The sequence below is a fragment of the Lepidochelys kempii genome, chromosome 3 (genome assembly GCF_965140285.1).
Source record: "Lepidochelys kempii isolate rLepKem1 chromosome 3, rLepKem1.hap1, whole genome shotgun sequence".
In the NCBI taxonomy this organism is placed as follows: Eukaryota; Metazoa; Chordata; order Testudines; family Cheloniidae; genus Lepidochelys; species Lepidochelys kempii.
In genome coordinates this window covers 57,319,164-57,343,361 of record NC_136382.1, presented here as the reverse complement: position 1 = coordinate 57,343,361, position 24,198 = coordinate 57,319,164, and the positions used below count along the sequence as shown (strand labels likewise).

Genomic DNA, 24,198 nt, shown 5'->3' with positions numbered 1-24,198 from the left:
AGAATCTCTGAGGTTGGGATACTGCTCTTAAAGAGAGTACATGCAAGTTACTTTAGAGCTGATAAGCTTTTTGTGGTGCTTGTTCCTTGAAAGCTACTCAGAAAGAATGTTGTCAGTCAGGAGTTAATTTTCTCATCTGTGATAACGGCTAGCAGTGTAACCACTGCCACTAAGGAGCTAACATTCACAACTGCTTGCTTTAAACAAAGGGATTTGTGTGTATCCACAGATTAATCTAAGCAGCAAATGCTGTGCAGAATAACAATTTTCTTTATAACTTCCCACAGAAAAGCAGCACTGGCTGGGCAAATTGTTAGAAATGTATTCTTTAACTAGACAATAATAAACATAACATGTTCTTGAATCCACTAGGGTGTATACACATTTATATAATTTTTTTCTTTCAATATTCAGGAAAAGTGAATGTCTTCATTTATGACAATAGGCCTGCTTCCTTGGTTAGGTCTTACTGGTGAGAAGGACTTCAGTCTTTTTCTCAGCTATAGAGCCATTTACTTTCTGCCCTTACAGAACTAAAGACAAATGAAGGGAAAAAATGAATTTGCCTACTCAGGCCTTGTCTACATAGAATCATAGATTTTAAGGTCAGAAGGGACCATTATGATAGTCTAGTCTGACCTGCACAATGCAGGCACAGAATCTCACCCACCAACCCCTGTAACAAACCCCGAACGTATGTCTGAGCTGCTGAAGTCCTCAGGTCGTGGTTTAAAGACCTTAAGGTACAGGGAATCCTCCAGTAAGTGACCCATGCCCCACACTGCAGAGGAAGGCAAAGAAACCCCATGGCCTCTGCCAATCTGCCCTGGCGCTTTAGTCCACACGAGAGGGCTGTAAATTTCAGTGCACATGAGCATGTTGTGTGCTAACTAGCCAGTGTGGACTCTGATGGTGCTCACTAAAAGTTCCTTAGTGTGTGTGATGTAGCTCTGTTTGAAACAGCACTATGTTAACCTGCATCATGTAGAGAAGCTCTCAGATTGTCTATACAATTAAGATTGAGTGGAGAGGCCAAAAATATGTTTAGCAGAAAGGGGAACCAAGTTAACAGTTGACAGCAAAGGTAACCTTGAAGAAAAATTCTAGTGTTTTTCAGAATAGCACTTTCAGTGATAGAGGAAGTGTATGGATGGGGGAATAGAGTCCAGTTTTGAGGCTGCTACCTTATGCTGCAGGACACTGCGCTATCTTGCCTCCTTCTTCCCCTTCCAGACTGAGGTGGCAGGAGGCTGCATTCACATGGTTACTGGGACAGACCGAAGTCCAGAATCCTGTCTTCCAACAGTGGCCAGTGACAGGTGCGATGGCTGTGTCAGCCTTGGCTCCCTGCCCACCCATGGGATCTGTCTAAGTGAGGGGGAATAGGCCAAGCTAGATTCGGGGAACTCAGTTAAGCCAGTTGTGGGGATGTAACCTGTTGGCAGCCCAAAAGTTTCTCCTCTGGGATTTAGAAATAGGGAGTAATCTTAGCAGTAGGGGTAAGAACTGGATTGGGAGGGGAGTAAGGAAAACTGTAATAGGGTCATTAGTGGGCTGGATTGCCCACTAGTTAATGCCCACCCACTTGCAGGGGCAGTGGTAGGGGAGCCTGGGCTCTGACCCAGGGCTCTAGTGGGGTCAAGAGTTGCTAGGGCTTCCTTCTTGATAACTAAGTAGACTACCTCCGATGGAAACAACTTCCTGCTAAGAGAGAGAACTGGGTGTTCTCCTCCTAAAGGTTCCTGAGATAACACTGCTCTGTGTCTGACATCAAACAGTCTGTTTGGAGATTAAAGAGCTTTGAGAAGTCTGGGTGGAATAGTACTGGTTCCCAGGTCAACCGGTCTTGTAGTGTCCTGATCACCTTGTCACAGCTTTTGGGCTACTGGACCCTTTTGCATGCAGTGTCTTTTACCATGTCTATCAAAGAGGCAACGACAATGGCGGTTTGGTATGAACCGTTGATAGCACGCTGCTGTTCTCCGAAACTGCTGTACTTGTCTCTTGGTGGAAGGGATGGGCAACCTGCTAAGGCCTGAACTTGGTCCACCAAAAGTCATAGCCACCTCTTTCTCCCCGCCACAGCATACCCCAGGGTAGGTGACTTCTGGGGTGGCGAGTTAACACTTGGTTGGGGTAGTTGTCAACAGTAGCAGCGCTCCGGCTCGGCGGGGACCTTCACTCGCTCCCAGTCCTCGGCAGCATTTCGGCAGCAGGAGCCTTCAGTGCCCCTGAGGATCCGGAGCGCCATCCGGTGAGTAAAAGCAGGTGGCACCTTTTTTTGCACCTCTCTGAGAGCCTGTAATACTGCCATCATGTGCTTCATGTGTTCAGCTCAGCTTTCGCTGTAGATTATGTCAATGTAGTATGCCCCGTGTGGTCGTAACATTCTATCCATCAGTTGCTGGAAAGTGGCAGTGGCCCCATAACATTTAAACTGGTACAGCCTTCATAGTGTGGAGAACGTGCTTTTTTTTCCCCTTTAGATTCAGGTGTCCAGGGGATTTGCCAGTTTCCCTTGGTCAAGGTTCAATATTTACTTAGTGGGTCAACCCTAAACATGGGGTATGCACTGAATTTTGAAATGGTGTTTATCTTTCAGAAGTTGATACAGAACTGTCACCCCATCCAGCTGGGATTCCTCCACTCTATGTGACTCTTTGATAACTCCCTAGTTCTATCATGGCCTGGAGTTCCTGGTGAATGGTCTCCCACATATTCCTTGGGAATGGCCATGGGCTCTCATGTGTCTTCCTCCCTTGTTTGGCATCTATGTGATGGAATGTCAGGTGGGTTCACCCGGGTACCACTGAAAACACCTTGGCGAATCACCAACTGGCAAATTTGTTACTCTGATTCAGGCTGCAGACCCTTTCCTACAGGTACTGAGACAGCCTTATGGTGCTGTGGCCTGAGATTCCAAGCTCTGGCCTGGGGAAGAAACTGGGTGACAAGGAGGCCCTCTTATCCTTTGCAGACCTTCAACAAGTTGATGTGATACACCTGGGTAGACTGCCTTTACCCAGGTTGCTGGATCTCATAATCAACCTCACCAACCCATTTCACCACTCTGAATTGGCCTTGGCATCAAGCCAAGAATTTGGATTCTGAGGTTGGCAGCTGGAGTAACATTCGGTCTCCGGGCTGGAACTTGTGTAGTTGGGCCGTTTTGTTATAGGCTTCTTGCTGTGTGTATTGTGCCTTCTGTATGTTTTCTCTTGTGAACTCCCCCAGGGTCTTCAACTTGTCCTACAGCTGTATAACACATCACGGTGTTGTTCGCCCTGGTGCGTTGCTCTTCCCGTTTCCTGGAGGAAGTCCATAATTCCCCTTGTCTGCCTCCCATATAGTAATTGAAACGGGAAGAACCTTGTGGATGGTGAACAGGAGAGTGGGGATCAGGCGGTCCCCGTGTCAGGGTTTGGTGGTCACAAACTTTTTCAGCATGTTCTTCAATGTTTTGTTAAACTACTTGACCAGCCCATCAGATTGTGGAAGGCACACTGACATCTTTAAGGACTTGACCTTCATTAGGTCACACAGCTCCATCAGTTGTGAGGTGAAATTTGTCCTTGGTCTGTCAATATTTCTTTCAGGTTCCCCATCCCGGCAAATACTTTTGGAGTTCAGTAGCAATGAGAGCCATTGTTGCTGACTGGATGGGAATGGCCTGGGGGGATCTGGCGGCATAGTCCAAGACTACAAGTATGCATATGTGCCCTGCTGCGGACTTCTCTAACAGGCTCATCATGTTTATACCTATTCGCTTGAAGGGCACTCTCACAATGGGTAGTGTTAGCTGGGGGACCGTCTTTTGGCCCTTCCACTGGCATTCTGGGCATAAGGCACAATAGTCTCCCATCTCCAGGTGGATGCCTGGCCAGTAGAATCTCAGGGTCACCCATCAAGCATCTTCTCTCTTCACAAGTGACCCCCATTGTATTGACTGTATTGGACAACTGTAGTACCCTCCTTTGAAGCTTCCTCAGTACTAGGAGTTGCATTCTGACCTTTCCCATTCTAGGATCCTTCATCGCCCGGTATGCCCTCTCACCTATTCAAAATGGGGCCACTGTTTCCACAGCTGGGGGTCCAGTAGTTTGCTGTCTGCACAGGCAAGCTGCTCATAAACCTCTTTCAGTGTGGGGTTGTTCTTTGTTAGTCCACAAAGTCCCCCTCATTAAAAAGTAGGTCTTCAGCAAACTATGGCAGCGGCAAGCCCCTATGGCCCCAGTTGGATCAGGGGACATATCCTGCACCCATGGGGAGGGTCTTTCTTCATCTTCCTTTGATCCCCCTTCTTTCCAAGGCTCCCTCTTGGCCACTGCAGCTGTTTCCTGCCTTCTTGGGTCTTCCAGCTCCACTTTCTCCAATGAAGTGCCTGCCACTCTTTGACCACTTCTTTGAAGAACTTCCATTCATGCCCAAGTATGACCCAACAGGGCAGGTCTTTTGCCACTGCAGCCTGTAATGTTTCCATGTGTTCTTGCATGGTCAGCCGTACGTCTCTCATTGGGTAGGGTCAGATGTCCCCATAGATACCCTGGAGGTCAATTTACATCTTCAGCTTTACTTCCTGTCCCCCTAGCCTCTCCCAGACTAAGATCTGGCTACAGCCTGAGTCTATCAGCCCCTGTACAGACACTCCATTTGCTTGTATAGGGACCAACATCTTCCCAGGGCCCCTATTTCAAGCTCTATTATTGGCTGTCCAGGCCTGCCCATAATTACAATCCACCAACAAGCAGTCCTTTCTGAAATATTCTTGCTGACCACATGCAAAACAGCTCAGAAAAGGAGGAATTGGTTTTTTATTAGGTTCTCCCAAGGGAGGGAAATCCCCTTGGATAAGATTACTTGGCCCAGCCAGGCAGGGCTCTCCTGGTTATTAGGGGTGGATTTGCATGTTTTTCTCTTAGCTTTTGTGCGCATGCATGTCCCCCGCCCCCACTAAGGTTGTACATCCAAGTTCTCCCAGTTACCCGTTGGTGTTCGCTTATCAGTGCTTCTGGAGGACTCAGGGCACATAGGACTGACTTTCGGTGTTTCAGCCTCTGGCCCAAGAAACATCAGGTAATTCTCTGACAATACTGCATCTGCCAATGTTTCTGGGCGATATCTCACAACCCATTTGCATCCCCCCACTGGAAGGATTCAGGCAAACTGTTCTATGACCACCTTTTCTGTCACCTGAACCCTAGTACATCCCTCTGGCTGGAGCCATTGCTAGCAGTGTTCCGTCAGGCTCTGAGTGACTACCCGTGGCCGGGGGGGAAGAGACTTCTCAAAGCAGAACTGTTGATGGTAGGTTTCTAGTGAGATATTTAAGGTGTCCATGATGACTGCTTTGACATACAGCAAACAGCCATTACCTATGACTAATGACTCAAACGATCAGAAATGATTCTGAAGTTTAACACTTCAGGCAGTGAGGAAATTAAGGTTTTGCCTATTGAGAGAGATAGGGGATCCTTTATTTTTGCACCTCTGTAACCTAGGTAAGAAGGTGGGGGAAGGACAGATGTATATGGAAAGGATTGAAATGATAAACTGCCTAAAACTTTGTGCCCAGAACTATTCAAGGTGTTCAGAAAACAAACTGTTTTACCTGAATCAGTTTCAGAATGGCTTTACAAGCTGTACTATTTTTAGCTCTCCCGTGTTGGTACTTGACTTGACTTGCTAAAGTGGAGACCATCTATTTTCAGGTCTAACTCAAGTACTTGCAAGATGGCAACAACAGCACTTAGAAGCTGTTTTGCATGTGATGCATGAAAATATTTCCTTTTTATTCAGTTGCAGTTTCATGTCTAAAAATGATGCTGCACTAAAGGGACCTGATAAGATACTAGAGTTCCCTCAGATACAATAATTTCAAAGACTATCCCTGCAGGATTATTGTAGTAGAAAATGGGAGTAAAGTTTACATTTCAGACTCTTTGCAGCATTAAACAGTTCTTGCCAGTATTCCAGAACAGATTTCAAAATTATGTTGTGACTCCTTTGAGAAAAATACAATGGCCACCATTCCAAACTGCCCTTGAGGAGCATCGTATTGGTAAATGTAACAGGTCTGTTAATGGATGCCTTAGACTGAGCATCTGTAATTTCTTTTTCCTGTAGGTGTGTTGCCCTTGTGTTGAATAATGTTTTTCAAAAACTGGCCAGCTCATATTATAAACACACGTCAGACTCCTTAGTCCTAAAACTTGTCAGTTGGCTTGTGTTAGGTTAGGTGACTACAAACTGGAGATCTGTGGATATTTCTTTAATAAAAAAGAAACTTAACACAAATGATATAAATTATAATGCCAAAATCAATCTAAATTTACTTGCCTTCCAACAACAGAGTTCAATTGGAGATCCTAATCTTCAGTAACTAAAAAAGCTGTCAGGTCAGAGAAGACACCGAGCTGCTGTGGCTTAGTCTTCCTGTTTTAACTCACCTTTATGTTTGAGGTGGAAGCGTTTATAGCACGTGTGAATTCCTAACATTTGTATTAGCTATTGGTTTATATTTGCCAAGACAATGAAAAATAAGAGAAAGTATTGATTTTTGAGAGAGCACAGTTAATCAGCTAAAAGAAAATATAAAAACAAAACTGATTTTGTTGCACCATAGGCAGTTGGTATAAACATGCAGAAATTAAGCGATACAGACAATTTCACAGCAAAAAGCAATCAATTTCATCAGTAGGTTTTAGTCAACAATTGTAAGGTATGTAAAAGTCTACCCAAATGATACATAGGAATATAAAACAACAAATATGCAAGTTCTTAACTAAGGGATTGGAAGATTTTCAGATTTAAATGACAGCCACGTAAACAGTTAAAAGTTTAATTTTTTATTTTAAAAATTGTCTTAAAGGATTTGCTGTGAGCCTTCAAGTGATTCTGTCAAACCCTAAAGCTGTATTCAAACGCCGTGGGTCTCAACCAGGAATGCAAGAATCTGATTTTCTGAACCAGATAACGACTGTGGAGGAGCTGGAACCAAAAGCAAACAATTGCACAAAGGTACTAACTAATTCCACTACCATTGCAGAGTACTTACAGCTATCTGTGTAGATTACCCAATACTGCACTAATTAACCTTCTGTTTTTTAGGTTCTTGTATGGCACACTCGAACAGAAAAGGTAAATCTAGGTAATGAGCCAAAATACCACCTAGACACAGTTAAAATTGAGGTATGATCTGGAGATATAACTGTGTGGGACATACTGTATAGGAAATGGATGTGGCTGAAGATGCCTGACTTCAGTCAATTAAGAATTCAAGCAGCGTACAATCTACCACTCTGCAACATCCTGCACTAGTCATCTGATGGACTTCTGTGCAAACAAAAATTTGTCAGATAAGCAAATCTGATATCTTAAGAGACATAACATCTTTTGTCTTGTTTTGCATGCATTTCTCAGCTTGGTATCACTGAACTGAAATATAAGCATTTGTTTTAAGAGTTTCCACATAGTAATACCAATCAAGACTGAAACAACTGAAGTGCAACATTTTGAAAAACGAGGAGTCCTTGTGGCACCTTACACGGCTACCACACTGAAACATTTTCAAAAACATTTATCCAACTTAATTGATGGAATTATTATAAACTGGTTTTAGATCGCAAAATACTAGTCACCAGAAATATTTGTTAAAAGCGTTTTTCTTGTATTAAACAACTTTCTTGAAGTCACTGTGACAAGGTAAATCATACAGTATGAAATAAAAACCACACAATGGTTTATGGCTTTATCTTTTTAATATAGGGAAATAACATTTTATCAATACGAGGCACCATAAAATGTAAACACAATTACTGTCAAACCTGGATATATCTGCAAGGACAAAAAGTATCCGTATGTGATGAGTTACCCTGTATGCATATTGTGCAATAAGTTCTTTATATTAGCACTATGTATACACCTATGGAGCCAAATTGCATGTTTTGTCACAGGAAACTCAAATGGATCAAATATTCATGTTTTAAAAGAATAAACTAAAAATGTGTGGAACTACAGTAATATCCAGGTTTATCTTGCTTTCACTAACCATGTTCCCTGTTAAGCACACCATAGTAACATCACAGTGAAATGAATGATAAAACACAGTATGTTTGATACATTAAAAACATTATTCAGTGATACATTTACATTCTATTTATATGATTAAACATTTGGTTCATACAGTACCTTCTACAAGGATTACTGGGTAATTTGGGGGGCAAGGTTTATATATTTAGAGATATTACTAACATGATAGCTATGTCCCTTATAGGCAAACGTTTGATCTATAATTTTGAGAAAAAAATTGAGTATGCAATTGGTAAAGCAGCTTCTTGATATGGTTTATGAAATCAAATGTACTGGAATATGAAAGAGCTGCCAATGATATATAAATGTATTTTCAATCTGCTTTTCACCACATCAAATTTAAATCAATACAGACCACAACATGGTCAGTTAGATAACTTCTTAATGTGAACAACTGGGAGAAAAGAAAAAGAATAAATGCATTTGAGCAAGGAATGTCAAGTGACTGTTCTGCATGAAACTTCTGTTGCAATTTTCATTTCCACAGTTGTGTGCTGAGAGTCTGACCCGAAGAGCTTCCTGTCCATCCTGCCACTGTATTGGGGGGCTGGCCAAAGCCCATCACATTGCTGGAACTATTGAGATTCATGCCAGCCATTTGCTGATTCATCTGTGAAATGCACACACAATTCTAGTTAGTACTGGTGTTAAAGCACACACACTTTTTATCAGCTTGAAACAGTAAAAGGGTTCCTAAACTAGGTAAATATAATGTTAGGGAACAAAATGGTCGATTAATTTAAACCTTGATTTAGCTACTTGATTTTAGTGATTTAAATCAATCGTATTTTGCATTTGTACTTTATTTTCCTAAAGAAAGGCTGATTCTTATTAGTTGATAACTATTACAACATGTTATTTGCAGCTAAATATAGCGTTGTGCTAAATATGGTACTTTTTTTGGCTAAGCAGCAAGATATAGTGTATCTATACATATTTAAACAATTATATAGATTAACTCACCTTTAGAGTCTTAATTTTTACATTTTATGTTAGAAAATGGTGAATGATTTATTAATTAGATGATGAATAATATTTTATTTGTGATTATGTCAAGCTATATTTGGATGGAAATTCAAATATACAAAAACAGCATTTTAATTTTTTTATTAAATCGAACGACCTTAAAAAGTACTGGCTACACAGGCACCGGCTTCCTCCGGGCCCCAGGGGTGCTCAACCCCCCCCAATGCCGCTGCCTCTTCCCACCCCCATCCCACCTCTTCCTGCCCAGTTCCGCCCCCTCCCCCGAGCACATCCCAACCCCGCTCCTCCTGCACACCTTGGAACAGCTGATCATGGTGGGCAGGAGGTGTTGGGAGAGGGGGAGCTGGCTGCCGATGGGTGCTCCAGCCATGGGTCACCCTCGGAGTCAGCACCTATGGCTGGCTATATAAGAAAAAAACAAGTTTATTTTGCATTTAAAAATAACTGAGGTGTACCTACTGTCCTGCTTGAGCACCGGGGGCTGGGCTACATCGTTCCTTCTAGCCCTACATTTCTGACTACAATTTATGAAACACAGGAAGAACTATCTGCAATTACTAAATTGAACTGATTTTGGTCACCATGTCCTTTAAGATTTTATAACTAGTAGATCTTGTCCTCACACACCTAATTTTTATTCATAGATTGGAAAAGGAAAACAAGCTTTCCTGCTTTTTCAACTCCCAACTGGTTTCTTAACTTTGAATAAACTAATCATTAAAATGAACTAGTTGAATAAACTGAAAAACATTCTCATTGCAGAAGAGGCCACTGCTGTCAAAAGCTGGTTTTGCACATCTACAAAGTCTGCTTCCAGGTGTTTGGCCAGTCAGGAGAAAGCAAGGCAAGAATCGTGTATTGCTTAATACTGTCTTTTATCACTAAAACATTTGTAACTGGAGAGGAATGATAAAATAACTACCTTGCTCCTTACATCTATAACGAAAACATGAAGTGTACTTTAATGGGTTATATAGATTTATTTAATTACGTTAATTTGTAATGTTCTGGTCAGTTTTGCAATCTGAAAATATTAAGGTAAACAGCTATTTTTATATTGATTCTTGAAAATTACTGCGAATTAATTACCTTGGTAGAAGGTAAGCAGTATTCTTACCATCTGCCTAAAATGACTAATTTTTTGGATCATTATCCTAAAATTAAATGAAAGGTGGTAACTGGATGTCCTTTTTAATTAGTTAAACCTTTTTTGTGAATTAGTCTGTCCAAATTTTAAAGAAATGAACTATGAATGATCAGGCTTTACAGAGAGTTTTCTGCAGACAGAGGCTAAAGATTTTTAAAAAAGTATTCTCCATCCAAATTTTAAAATCATGTTTGCAATGTGGTACTGAATTTCTAATTGTATCTGTTTGTGGGGAGTGAAGGCTCTTGAGTATTTCAGATCTTTTATGAATCGAGTTGTCTCTCTCTCATTTGCTGATCAAGGAAAGTGCAGTACAGGAACTCCTCGCTTAACGTCGTCCCAGTTAACGTTGTTTCGTTCTTACGTTGCTGATCATTTAGGGAACATGCTTGTTTAAAGTTGTGCAATGCTCCCTTCTAATGTCATCTGGCAGCCACCTGCTTTGTCCACTGCTTGCAGGAAGAGCAGCCCATTGCAGCTAGCTGGTGGGGGCTTAGAACCAGGGTGGACCGACAGCCCCCCATCAGCTCCCTGCTCCCCTAAGTTCCCTATGCAGCAGCTGCCAGCAGGCTATCAATTGCCAACAGTTCAGCTGTTCCTCCCCTCACTGCTGTGTGCTGCTCCTGGGAGCCTCCTGCTTGCTGTTTGGGGGTGGGGGGTGGAGGAAGGGGAAGGGCAGGGGGGCTAATGTCAGTGTCCCCCTCCCCCTTGCACTCTGCTTACCCCTTCTCCATATAGAGCAGGCTGGGGACATGGACAAAGAGACAGAGAGCTTGGGGCAGCAGCTGCTGTCAACTTCCTGATCCACTTAAAAATGACATCAGCTTACTTAAAGGGGCAGTGCGCATCTCTCTCTCTCCTTCACACACAGGGTGTGTATCTGTCTCTTGTTTGCCATGCTTGCTGTGTCACTTCCCTCCATTCCTGCTGCCTTGTAGTGTGAGGCTACATCAACAACGTGTTAACCCTTGAGGGCTCAGCCAAAAGCTAGTTCATCATTTATCAGTAAGGCATTTCCTGGGAAATATCCCACCCTCTTACACCCTCTCACTTCACCACCTCAACCAAGCTTCACAATCATCATTGCTGTGTACAGTATTAAATTGTTAAACTTATACTGTGTGGGGAAATTGGATTCGCTTAACATCGTTTCACTTAAAGTTGCATTTTTCAGGAACGTAACTACATCCTTAAGTAAGGAGTTCCTTATCTCATATTCTTGAATGTGCTTTATGATCTAGAGATACAGAACGCTGACTTTCTCCTTTTCATGAACTATTAGAAAACGAACCTATCCAACAGACTGTTTTTAAACCAGAAAGGAAGGCGTTATTTTATTTACATACAAAAGCCTGTGATTTTTCAACCATATTTTATATAAATTTATTAGCAAAATGTTTGTGCAGAATTTGCACATGCCACAAAAATTACTTGAGAAACAAATATTTAGCTATAATTATTGGTAGATTATATACAATTATGTACAAATCTTTTCGTTTTTTAAAAATGTCCTGTTCCCAGAAAACCCCTACTTGGAAAAATGCAAGCTGGTTTGGAACTTTTTTTGAGACAAGTATTCTGAACTTATTTTTTAGAAAATGATACAATTGTAAGATTTGACTTATAAGCAAAAAATATTTTATACCCTAACAGGATGGATAAAAATAAATTATTTTAAAAATATGATTTTTAAAAAATATAAATTAAATACAAGGTTTTTTAGTAAAAAATCAGAATTTCAAATTTAATTTTAATGTATGTTGACGCCTACAATTAACATGATAGATTAAAATCATTTACATTAAATACAAAATGAATGATCAATGAATGATCATGCTGTACATGTTTAGCCCCTTAAACTTCCAACAAAAACAAAAATTAATTTAGATATAAAAATTAACATTTCTCTTGAAATATTTGCTTTTAGAATGTTACACTGAATTGCTTTAATCAGTAGTCCCCAAACTGTGGGGTACACCCTTCTTGGGGGGATAGAAGTACATTGGGGGGGCACGTGGCAGGGCCTGGGCCAGCCCTCATGGGGCTTAGTGAGGGAGTACCACCAAGCCCTACTCTACTCCCAGCCCAGCCCTACCCTCATTCCCTCTCTACCCCCATCCTGTTCTGCCCCCAGCTTCGCTGTCAGCCCAAGCTCCTCTGCTGTGGAAGCTTTGGCTGTGCGATAATGGTGTGTGTGTGTGGGGGGGGACGGGACAGATTCCCTTACTGATAAGGGGGCGGCGGGACAGGAAAAGTTTGGCACCACTGGCAAAAACGGTAGTGAGCGCACACATCAATGCTCTTTATAATTGTTACTACAGTGGAACCTTTAAACGTGTTTAATCAAAATAAAAAAAAGTGTAAAGTATCTTCAGATTATATGGTTAGACTAACTATTATTCAACTACAGTACAGAGTCAGGGCACAAACACAAGCAGTAATGTGCATCCTCCACTAAAGCCTACTTTAAAGTATCTCATTTGAAGGTCCAGATGAATGGCAAATGGCCATTCTCATTGGGTATAAGTTCTGTGCTCACCTACATCCGTGCAATACCATTAAAATGAATGGAGTTGCACACATACAACTGATTGGAGAATCTGGCTCCATGAATTGGGCAACAGAGGTTAATACACAGTAACGCAGAAATTGTGGTATCTGTGGTCATTTTAAAGTACATTGTTCAATTTGTTCTAGGAGCTGGTTAAACTGCACTCAAAATTAATGCTGGTTTCTTTACTCTTTAGAATCATAGAGTATCAGGGTTGGAAGGGACCTCAGGAGGTCATCTAGTCCAACTCCCTGCTCAAAGCAGGACCAATCCCCAACTAAATCATCCCAGCCAGGGCTTTGTCAAGCCTGACCTTGAAAACCTCTAAGGAAGGAGTTTCCACCACCTCCCTAGGTAACCCATTCCGGTGCTTCACCACGCTCCTAGTGAAATAGTTTTTCCTAACATCCAACCTAAACCTCCACCACTGCAACTTGAGACCATTACTCCTTGTTCTGTCATCTGGTATCACTGAGAACAGTGTAGATCCATCCTCTTTGGAACCCCCCTTCAGGTAGTTGAAAGCAGCTATCAAATCCCCCCTCATTCTTCTCTTCCACAGACTAAACATTCCCAGTTCCCTCAGCCTCTCCTCATAAGTCATATGTTCCAGTCCCCTAATCATTTTTGTTGCCCTCCACTGGACTCTTTCCGATTTTTCCACATCCTTCTTGTAGTGTGGGGCCCAAAACTGGACACAGTACTCCAGATGAGGCCTCACCAATGTTGAATAGAGGGGAAAGATCATGTCCCTCGATCTGCTGGCAATGCCCCTAATTATACAGCCCAAAATGCCGTTAACCTTCTTGACAACAAGGGCACACTGTTGACTCATATCCAGCTTCTCATCCACTGTAACCCCTAGGTCCTTTTCTGCAAAACTGCTGCCTAGCCATTCGTTCCCTAGTCTATAGCAGTGCATGGGATTCCTCCGTCCTAAGTGAAGGACTCTGCACTTGTCCTTGAACCTCACCAGATTTCTTTAGGCCCAATCCTCTAATTTGTCTAGGTCCTCTGTATCCTATCCCTATCCTCCAGCGTATCTACCACTCCTCCCAGTTTAGTGTCATCTGCAGACTTGCTGAGGGTGCAGTCCACGCCATCCTCCAGATCATTAATAAAGATATTGAACACAACCAGCCCCAGGACCGACCTTTGGGGCACTCCGCTTGATACCGGCTGCCAACTAGACATGGAGCCATTGATCACTACCCCTTGAGCCCGATGATCTAGCTGGCTTTCTATCCTGATGATGATGATGATTATTTTGTATGTGATAGAATACATTTAGTTTAAATGTATCACATCTGTAATACTATGCTGCCGTCTCAGACATGGAAGAAACAGTTTCAAGTCAGAGGGTCAACAGCAGAGCAGAGCTACATACAGCTTTCCCAGTATAGCTGAACTCCTAGTATGTGGAAAACAAATGATTTTATTCAAAAAACAGTAACTTTTATCCAATATAAGGGAAAAAAAATCCTCACCTGAGAGATGTTCCATTGAGCTTGTTGATTTTGTTGCATGCCATATTTATTTTGTGCAGTAACCATTTGTCCCACCATTCCTCCTTGGGGTCCAACGACATTTTGAGGAAGTCCCATCACACCAGTTTGTGTAGTGCCAGTGAAACCATTGGGCATTCCCATGCCCACCATCATACCTGTGTTCTGTCCTATGACAGGCACTGATTGTCCCATCATATTTCCCATCATTCCAGCAGCTGCAGGCACAGGTACTCCCATAGGTGGAAAACCTTGAAAATGAGTTGATGGTTGTGTGGTAAATGGCATGGAAGAAGATCCCATGAACATACCTGCATTTTGGAAGCGGGGGGGTGGGGGGGAAGAGAAGGAGGAACAGAAAGTAAGAAAAATAATTTTTACTGATTTTTTCCCCCTAATGTTTGAACCACTAAATGCCAGTTTTAGAAGATAATTTGTAGAGTTGATTCTGTCCACACTATTGTACACAAAATCAGTGTCTGGCAAAACTGAGAAAGTGATAAGAAAGAGTGGTGTAACAACAAAAAATGGCACAATAAGTAACAGTTTAACTGCCAAAGCTGAGTTCTGCAGCCTCAGAGCCAAATTTTTTTCTCATTTGCACCAGCACCTCTTATCTCAGTCACACTACTGAAAATTAGTGGATTCCCACCAGTTTAATGAGATCAAAACATGACTCTTTGTAATGATTTAGGCAGTCTGCTGTTCACATACTGAGGAATCTCATTGCATACCCAAGTAATGAATGATTGTACAACAAAAGTAGTATCAAATCATAAAAATTAGGATGATGATGATTTTGTATGTGATAGTTTATAATATGAGAACAGCTGTAACATCTAATAAAATAAAATCAGTCTGAATCCTGTACTACTTTTTCTTCTAGTCTTAATGCTTCATTCATTTTAACTTTTCAGCTGTGAAAATGGTAAGAACAAATAAATCCACTTGAATATACATAAGTAAGGACAAATGTGCTTAATTTTATGTTGACAGGAGATTATAACTACTATATATTCTAAACACTGATTAAAAACTGAATCACTCTGGAAACAGGTTTGAAAATTAATTACCTGGAGCATTTTGCTGCTGCATGGTCCCAGTGCCATACAGTGATAAGATGGAGTCTTTGGAGAGTTGTTTCTTTGCTGACTCTTCTGATTTTGTTGTTTGCTCAGTGAACAAATCAAGATCCCCAGATGCAGCAGATAAGGTGGCAGCTGTTGGTTTAGTGGAAGTGCTCTGGGAAATAAAGGTCAAAACAGACAGGCTTATTGAATGAAACTACCAGTGGAAATTATATCAGATTAAGAGCTATGCATTCTCATTCCTAAACTAAATTAAAAGCAATGTAGTTATTAAATTAGTTATAAGTGAATCAGTATTTTAGAATGTGTAATATTACCACAAAGAAACCCAAATACTTGCCAATGTGTAGCATCTGCAAGGAGGACCAATTCAGGTTAACACAAGCAGCAAAAATGACCGTGAGTGAATTTGTGCTTATATACATTGGTTACACAACTCTTGCTTTTCTTAAATTTTCCATCTGTGGATAGCATACTTCATAAAATGAAATTAAATGATGAAAAATCATTAAGAAACCAAGAAGGACGTTACAATTTCACATTTTTCATTAATCCTCTTAGAGAGGAAATTAGATAGGAACTAAAACAAAAGCTTTTCACAGTGTTGGAAGACATTACCTTGTCTACAAATAGCTTCTTTACTCTAAGGCCTGGTCTACACCGGGTGGGGGGCGGGGGGCATTGATCTAAGATACGCAACTTCAGCTACGAGAATAGCATAGCAGAAGTCAACGTATCTTAGATTGACTTAGAATCACTTACTTTGCGTCCTCGCGGCGTGGGATCGACAGCGGCCGCTCCCCCGTCGACTCCGCTTCCGCCTCTCGCCGTGGAGGAGTTCTGGAGTCGACGGCAGAGCGATCGGGGATCGATTTATTGTGTCTACACTAGACACAATAAATTGATCCCTGATAGATGGATCACTACCCGCCAGTGCGACGGGAAGTGTAGACATGGCCTAAGAATATTGGGCAATAGAATTTTACGCTAAATTATAAGTAACATATCTTCTCTGAAATATGTTGCCTGTGAATTGTTGCTTGATATTTTCACATCTGGAAAACTGACTTTTGGACAGTTAAGATGCCATCACTAAGCAAATAAACACTATCTCGAGTTTCATAAGCCTCTAGTCTACCTTCAATCTTTCTCAGCCTTATTACTTTTTAATTAATGCTTTATAAACAAATTACATGAAGATGGCTTCCAGGTTCTACTATTCTGTTACTGATACACAAATAATATGGTTCTTTGCCTCTGGTATCTGAATAGACAACATATTGTCTTTATACAACATAATCCTCTACCAGAATGATACTCTGAGTATCACAGCTAAATGCAAGGTGGAACAGACTGTTTAGCATAAGTAGTTAGAACATATTTTAAAGAGCAATTCAACACCGTAAACACCCCTGCACAAATAGGGCAAAAACCGGGATGTATGGCTTATTACAACAATCTGTAACCCACTAACTGCATTTTTTTGTCCTATGATAGCGGAGATCTTAACAGCCCACTCTGCCTTGAATGGTCCCTTACAATATGTGCTAACTACTTATGCTAAACAACCTGTTCCACCTTGCATTTAGCTGTGATGCTTTGAGTACCTTTTCCAAACCTGAAGAAGCACTCTGTGTGGCTTGAAAGTTTGTCTTTCTAACCAGCAGAAGCTGGTCCAATAAAAGATATTACCTCACCCACCTTATATCTTGGGATCAACACAGCTACAACTATGTGACATACATGTTACGTGTAAGGAGTCCAATAACATGGGTTGCTATAGAGGCATTTGCAGTTCCTTTCCAGATTTAATGTGAAGTACCTATTTCTCTAATTGTTATTACTACCTCTTGATCTCCCACTACAGCTTGTTGTATACCCACAGATGATGTGACTTTTTTGACATTCTTTTAAATAAACGAGCAATAATAGTCTGTCACGAGTTGCTGTCTCCTCCTCTCATCACTGTATTGGGAAAATTCCCCTTCTTCTGATAATAAAGAATTGAGGGAGAGAAATGCTACAAAGAGCCTATCTTCTTGCCCTTGGATTTCTCTGGCTTGCACTTTTTTGGGTGTCTGTCTCTGTTAAATTTGAAGATAATGATGATGTGCTAAATCATTTACTTGAACTAAATCACTTACTCCCAGAAAATCCAATCTCTCCTTACTGAAAGTTAAGTCGAAATAATTGTTTGAATCAGACTTTGGAATTTGTCACATTTATAAGACCTGTTAGCGCCGCTATGCTTAGAAAGGTTAAAATTCAGGAAATCGGTTAAATTTGGCTTAAATGCTTCTCCTTATGTAGTTTTTAATCATCAAATAGCAAATCTCTTCTGTAATGATTTGGAGAAATAGGACATAGCACATTTAAGAGGATGTCTCCCTTTCTTGAATGCTGGGAGGCTGTAAGGAGATCTGTTGGATGCTGAGGAAATAAAAGGAGCTCTAGGAGTCTCTACAGGGCCACTGCTAGCAGTAAGCACAAGCAGACAGAATTCTTGACAGAACCCTAATCATCTCTGTGACCACCCATACTGGCTAGATCCCTGTAGGAGAACATATGTCCAGTGTTCCCATGGCAAAATAGCTTACCCCAAACTGGGAAGGTAAAGTCTGCATCAGCAGTGTTTAAGGAGCCGCTGGTGGTAGATGCTGGAGCCACTCCACTGTGAAGTGCTGCAGGAGAAAGTAGTGCTAATGCTACTTTTCCCCTGTTCCGTGACACTCTCTGCAGCCTCTTCCTTCAGAAACAGGACTTGCTAGGTATGGAACCAAGGGTCTCCTGTTGCCTGCTCAACCAACTTGGCACAGCCTGTGCCAGGCACGAACTATGGGATCAGTTTACCTAGGATGACTGGAGAGGGACCTGGCCCATCCTCAATTGTCTGGGCTCTGCTCCTTCTGCCAGGGACCCAGCAAAGCAGGCAGATTGTCCCTTCAAGGAGGGCTGTACATGCAGAGCACTTTCTGGTTTTCTTCTCGTATCACCTCTCCCGTTTTACAGCATCATGGATTGTGAGGACAGGGATTACCTTGGATGATCTAGTCCCCCACTGAGTGTGACATGCTAAAAATCACCATTTCCCTTCTCTCACTTGTTTTCCTCAGGAAAACTTTTGCTACATGTCAAAATTACTGAACATTTTAAAGAGCCGAGCCCATGCTACTGTCAGAGTAGCAGCAGACACATATCCCAGCATCCCATTCTCTGAAGGGCACCACGTGGGGCAGAAGCTCACTCATCTCCCGGGGGGGCGAAATTGAGTCAGGCTCTCTCCATAACTGCTACTCTACTCCCCACCCAAACTCAGCATATGGCCTTGTTATCCCATTGCCTTCACACAACCTGGGATTCCCACATGGGACCCCTCCTTATTTTGGGGCAGGAGAGGGATGCAGTCGAGAGTCGGGCCAGGCTTGGTTCCCTCCCAGATCCAGCAGTTCATCCCCACTCTGTGATAACAGCCTTCTCCTGCTGCCAGCTAATGTAATTAGCCCCCAAAGTCAAAGATCCATCCATTTAAAGAAGTATTTTACTGAAAATTGTGCATTTATAAAAAAGAAATTCATTAAAAGTATGTTTCAAATGAATCTATAAAGCCATATTAAAAAACAAAACATCCTCAACCAGTAACAACAACAGACTACAGAAAATAGTAAGAAAAAAACTCATTAGAGTCGTGTCCATTCTTTCCCTTCCAAAATTGGGTAAATAGTCAGCAGATTGGTGAATGATACTGCTTTTCACATCTAGCTCACCAGATAAAATGCATGACTGCTCTGTGATCACAAGTTGTTGACATCTGGTGACAGCTTAGTTGTCTACATGTCATCAGATGGCGTTCTTTGTCTAGTTCTTAGTGCAAGAAGTCCACATGACAAGAACTGGGACAACCCACACCCTCGTTGGCAATCTCAGAGGGGCCGAAGACTGAATGGGCATAGAGAAAAACTAATCTCTCTTACTGTGTATCGTTGATCTCTCTAGTTCTGGTTAAGATGTTAGTAAGACAGTGTGGAAAAGCTTGTCCTAATGCTATATCTGTACTTAATAAAAGACAGATGATTTCAGTCTAAAATTTGGTCTGGCATTTTTCACAAACGAAATTCAATAAGGAGGAAAACAACATGCAATTACACCTTTCTAAAGTTTACCTGAGCAGGAGATACAGAAGCTGCTGGCAAAGGATTAGAGATCATTGGGCCAAAGATATCCAAGTCATCGTTCAGTGTTGTTACAGTAGTGGTGCTTCCATTTGTAACAGGTGCTTCAGGAGGACCATCTTAAAAAGACAATGGATTCAAGTTTTTAAGTGGAAACCTCTATTAAAACAAGAATTTAATAATTGTAAAATATGAATATATAAATCAAATCACTTAAATTGTCATTGCTTAAAAAAAATACTCAGTGTTGGAAGCAAATCTCTGAAATACAATATCTCAGATCCACAAAATTCCAAAAGGATTTTTCTAATTTGAAAAGTACATTATATCAATATAATTAAGAACTGAACATTTTAAATACAGTTTTAAGAGTTCCATAATGGCATCTGAGCCCTGGTCTACACCTTGGGCTGGGGGGTGGAGGGGGTAGGAGATTGATCGAAGTTACACAACTTCAGCTACGTGAATAATGTAGCTGAAGTCGATGTTCTTAGATCGACTTACCGTGGTGTCTTCACCGCGGTGAGTAGACTGCTGCCGTTCCCCCCTTGACTCCACCTGCACCTCTCGTGGAGATGGAATACAGGAGTCGACGGGAGAGCGCTTGGGGGTTGATTTACCGCGTCTAGGCTAGACATGATAAATCGATCCCCGCTGGATCGATCACTGCCCGCCGATCAAGCGGGTAGTGTAGACATACCCTTAATCAGTTTAATGGAATAGTTTTGCAAGCATTTTCACAATTTTAGTCCAACACTCACTAGCACTATAGTATTATGAATGGGAATTTAATAGTTATCCCATCTAGCTACCAAAGTTTTGGGCTACTCAACATGAGAGCTATCAAATACATTAATTTGAACTACTCGGGGTAATTAAATATTTGACAATGCTTGAAGTTACTTCCTACAACTGGTTTCTAAGAAGGAACACAAAACCAGCCTGGGACTCCTAGAGAAGAAGAAACATACTGTATAGGTCATTGGACAAGCAAAGGTTAAAGAAAGAAATATTCCGAAAGGACTTTTCTAATTTTCTAATTTACAGTGCCATATTTATTCAAAATATCGACTACATTCTTCACATGAAGAAAGAAGATTTTTTTTTTTTTTTTAGAATGAGCGATATTTATTTCTATAAAAGTAGATGTGTACATTGTGCCTGACAGCCACAAAATAACATGGTCACTGACCTGTCCAGAGCTTACAATCTATGGCCCTGGAACTTATCAATACTTATATACATGTGTGAATTTACTCATCTGAGTAAAGCTGTGCATACACGAATGTGTTTCGAGGATTAAGGTCCAAATTAGATAATCCTGGAAGATGATGGAAGTTGGAAGAAAGTGTAACAAAATCATGCTGTATAAACATTATAATTTTTTCCCCACATTTAATAACTGATTTTCTAGTAACTGCTATATGTGTAGACATGTGAGTGTGTAGGCTACATCTTACAGAAAATATGGCCATAAATCAATTGTTATTTTTACTCCTAGCAGAGTTCAGGATTATGACATTGATGAAACTATACCAAATTAAAACACGGACATTACTGTTAATATAAACAGTGACTGTGGAGAAAGGTATGTTCCCAAAAGTAGACAATTAAGCAAAAATATGGTTGACATTTCTGGACCACCTACAGATTGTTTTGCATAAAATTTTACATCATTATTTAGAAAAAATGGAAAGAATATGTGACAGCAGAATACACATTACACCATATAATAAGAAATTATTAACTTTCTTACACTGAGTTTGGTAGGAAAATAATATGAAGTTGAATGGATGGGTTTCATGGAACTTTATGCTGGCTACACTTTATACAAAAAACTTAAGAGGCGGATCTATAAAGTATTTTGTGTAGAATAAAAAAGGAATCAGTCTGGGAGTATCCCTCACTGAGGGCAGAAGCAAAGACTCCTCTGGTTAGGGCACTGAAGGGCTATACACCTAACGAAAATGGCCAAAAGACTACAGCATTATCGAACTGCAGATGTGGCTGTACAGATTAAAACCATTAGACTAAAATAATAAATTACAAGGACAATAAATAGGGCCCTACCAATTTAACGGCCATGAAAAACGTGTCCCGGACCATGAAATAAGCCCTGTAAAATCCAATCTCCCTGTGCTGCTGGGAGTGTCTCAGCCTGGAGCTCCTGGCTCCAAGTCCCAGCTGGGCTTGGGAGGGACAGGACTTGTCCTTTTGCTCCACAGCTGCTCTCAGGGGGAGATCAGACCCACCTCTGGGTACCTCCCCCTGCCGCAGAAAGCTCCGGGGCTGGGCAGCAGTCCCAGAGGCTCCTGTAACCCGAGGAGGCTTCTGGAGATGGAGGTGGGTTCAATCTCCCCCATGTTGCTGGGAGCGCACTTCCTCTTTCCCTGCACAGCTGCTTTTGGATACCTCTCCTGGCTACAGATAGCTCCACACCCCCTCCTCGCCACTCACTTCTTGTCCCCATTGCTTCAAAGCCGGGCGCATTGGGCGGTGGGGGGGAGGAGGGATCATTGTACAGGGAACTGCCCCCCTTCCATTTGCAATTATTAGCTTGTTTCAATAAAAATAAAAAGGTCAAGAACTTAACAGAATTTTTTGATTGACACTTTACAGCAGCAAATCATAGTCACTCACTGATTGGTAGATATGACCATCTGAGGCAGTTTTTTAAGACAGTGATCTCAATTGGTAGCCTCAAACTTGAGAACCACTGCTTTAAGTTAACAAAAGCAAGTGGGGGGGAAAAAGAAGGAAATAAAAGGTCAAATGGTTTCAAATGTCATTAATTGAATGTCAGCATGGAGCATCTAGGTGGGGCGCTCCCAGCAGCATGGGGGTGATGAGATCCACCTCCACCTCCCAGATCCTCCTGAAACTCTGTGGCTGCTGCATTCAGAGCCTAGCTCTGAAGACAGCACAGACGTGAGGGTGGCAATCCCGCAACCCCCCTGCAACAGGTTTGCGACACACACCCCGCAACTCCTTTTTGGGTCAAGACATTGTCAGAAGAGCACTCTCCCGTAGACTTAGTGTGTCTTCACCAGACAGGATAAATCAATACTGCTGCATCAATTGCAGCGATGGTGATTTAGCCAATAGTGTAGACATGGCCTAGACTGTCTTCAGACCCTTGTGGAAAGTGACCCAACCCAGGCTGCATTGCATGAAAACATGCTCTTGAAGGAGAAAGAGCATGCTATTGCTATGTTATATTTGAAACTAAAACAACAGAAGACAGGCAACTGAAAATTATAGTATACACAGCAGCTGAGCCTCTCCCCCCCCCCCCCCCAGCATAACTGAATTTTGCATTACTGTAGAGGGGATTAACCTTTATGCCTTAATATGTATATGAAATCTGCACAGTTACAGTTGCTATGGGAACGACAACTTTGAATTGCCTGATTTTACTATGTGTAAAATCTCCAATATAATGTTGTTTGGTTTTTTTTTTACATTTACTTCACCTTTTTGTGAAAAAGAGGAGTTAATACAATCAGAAAAAAAAATACTCCAAAGGAAAACTAAAGGTGCAACCATGTGATTATTTGAAGGTTTTTAAAAATATTTTATTAATATACAAAATGTACCTTATAATGATTTCATTCTATAAATATAAAAATGTTCATAATTAGGTGAATCAAATAATTATAGAGAATCATAATTATAAGCATATATACAAGCCCAACATGGCATCCGTATGTGTCTTCTATGCTTTTAGATGACCACCAAGTTATAATACGTTGCAATTTGCGCTCTCAATTTATTTCAAATAGCACTGCAGAGTTCAAGACTGCCCTATGCACAGAAGTAGTGACATGAGGGCTCAGTAAGAGCCCATATCAGTGCCTAATGGATTCCCTTAAAATGGGCTTCTGAAAGGTAGTGCGGGGGAAGGATGTGATGATTCAGTAGTATTTACAGGGGAGGATAACTTGCCAATGTTCCACAGTGCCAAGAACTGCCCAAGGTTTGAGTGGCTATCTACTTATATACATGCTTAGAAACCTGGCCTCTGGGGCTAATCTTGCCCTTTCTTCTGCAGTCACAATGGGTCCTCAGGCAGCGGAAACAGTGTGGCTCCACTACACAAGCTGCAGGGAGGCTTTACAGTGGATGCACACACTTCATGGGGTGCAGAGACCTGCTGTGTGGAAGCTTCCATAACGGCAATGCAAGGAGCAGAGTATAGTGAGCCAGCAAATTGGTGCAGTGGGGCCAGAGGACCTACCACAATGCAGATTCTCTGGTCCTTCCCCCACAGTGATCCATATGCAAGGGGCTGTGGAAACTACTCTAGCCGCATGGCTGGCACAGCATCTCTGCAGCCTGGAGAGAGCCTCTCTGCAGAGATTATTACAGTCTAAAATGAGCTGGGGAATGGGAAGTAGGACTGAATTGTATCATGGGGGTGCTGTGGCTACCATGATGGGTTATTTGATCCCCTCCAAGCTTCTCCCCTTGCTGGAAAAAGCCTTCTCCAGTCATGGAGGAAGATGCAGGATTTCACCCAGAACACAAATATCCAAGTATACATGTACATAGATATTTACATACAGTTGATGGTGGCTCTGGTACCTGCAAGCCATCCTATTCCTGTAAATTGCCCTGAACCCCGAGGAACCCTCTGCCCTGACTCTCCCCACATGCAGTTACT

General features: G+C 41.7%; 2 protein-coding genes across 7 annotated transcripts in view; one reads left to right on the top strand and one right to left on the bottom strand.

Annotated features, from left to right (window-relative positions):
* B3GAT2 (beta-1,3-glucuronyltransferase 2) overlaps positions 1 to 15,158 on the top strand; it is a 68,340-nt gene extending 53,182 nt beyond the window's left edge. For 2 of the 4 annotated variants that reach the window (XM_073336384.2, XM_073336386.2), the window contains 3 exons: positions 6,869 to 7,017; positions 7,108 to 7,137; positions 9,838 to 15,158. In XM_073336384.2, the coding sequence (XP_073192485.1) occupies positions 6,869 to 7,017; positions 7,108 to 7,137; positions 9,838 to 9,960 (302 nt within the window). In that variant the 3' untranslated portion in view covers positions 9,961 to 15,158. Of the gene's footprint in view, positions 1 to 6,868; positions 7,018 to 7,107; positions 8,549 to 9,837 lie in introns of those variants that run through there. The other 2 variants (XM_073336387.2, XM_073336388.2) reach the window with 2 other exon arrangements.
* Positions 7,730 to 24,198, bottom strand: part of SMAP1 (small ArfGAP 1) — a 221,404-nt gene continuing 204,935 nt past the window's right edge. For 2 of the 3 annotated variants that reach the window (XM_073336380.2, XM_073336383.2), the window contains 4 exons: positions 19,527 to 19,654; positions 15,352 to 15,520; positions 14,261 to 14,589; positions 7,730 to 8,698 (listed from right to left, as the gene is read on the bottom strand). In XM_073336380.2, coding sequence (XP_073192481.1) covers positions 8,564 to 8,698; positions 14,261 to 14,589; positions 15,352 to 15,520; positions 19,527 to 19,654 — 761 coding nt within the window. In that variant the 3' untranslated portion in view covers positions 7,730 to 8,563. Of the gene's footprint in view, positions 8,699 to 9,370; positions 9,478 to 14,260; positions 14,590 to 15,351; positions 15,521 to 19,526; positions 19,655 to 24,198 lie in introns of all 3 variants that reach the window. The other variant, XM_073336382.2, reaches the window with a different exon arrangement.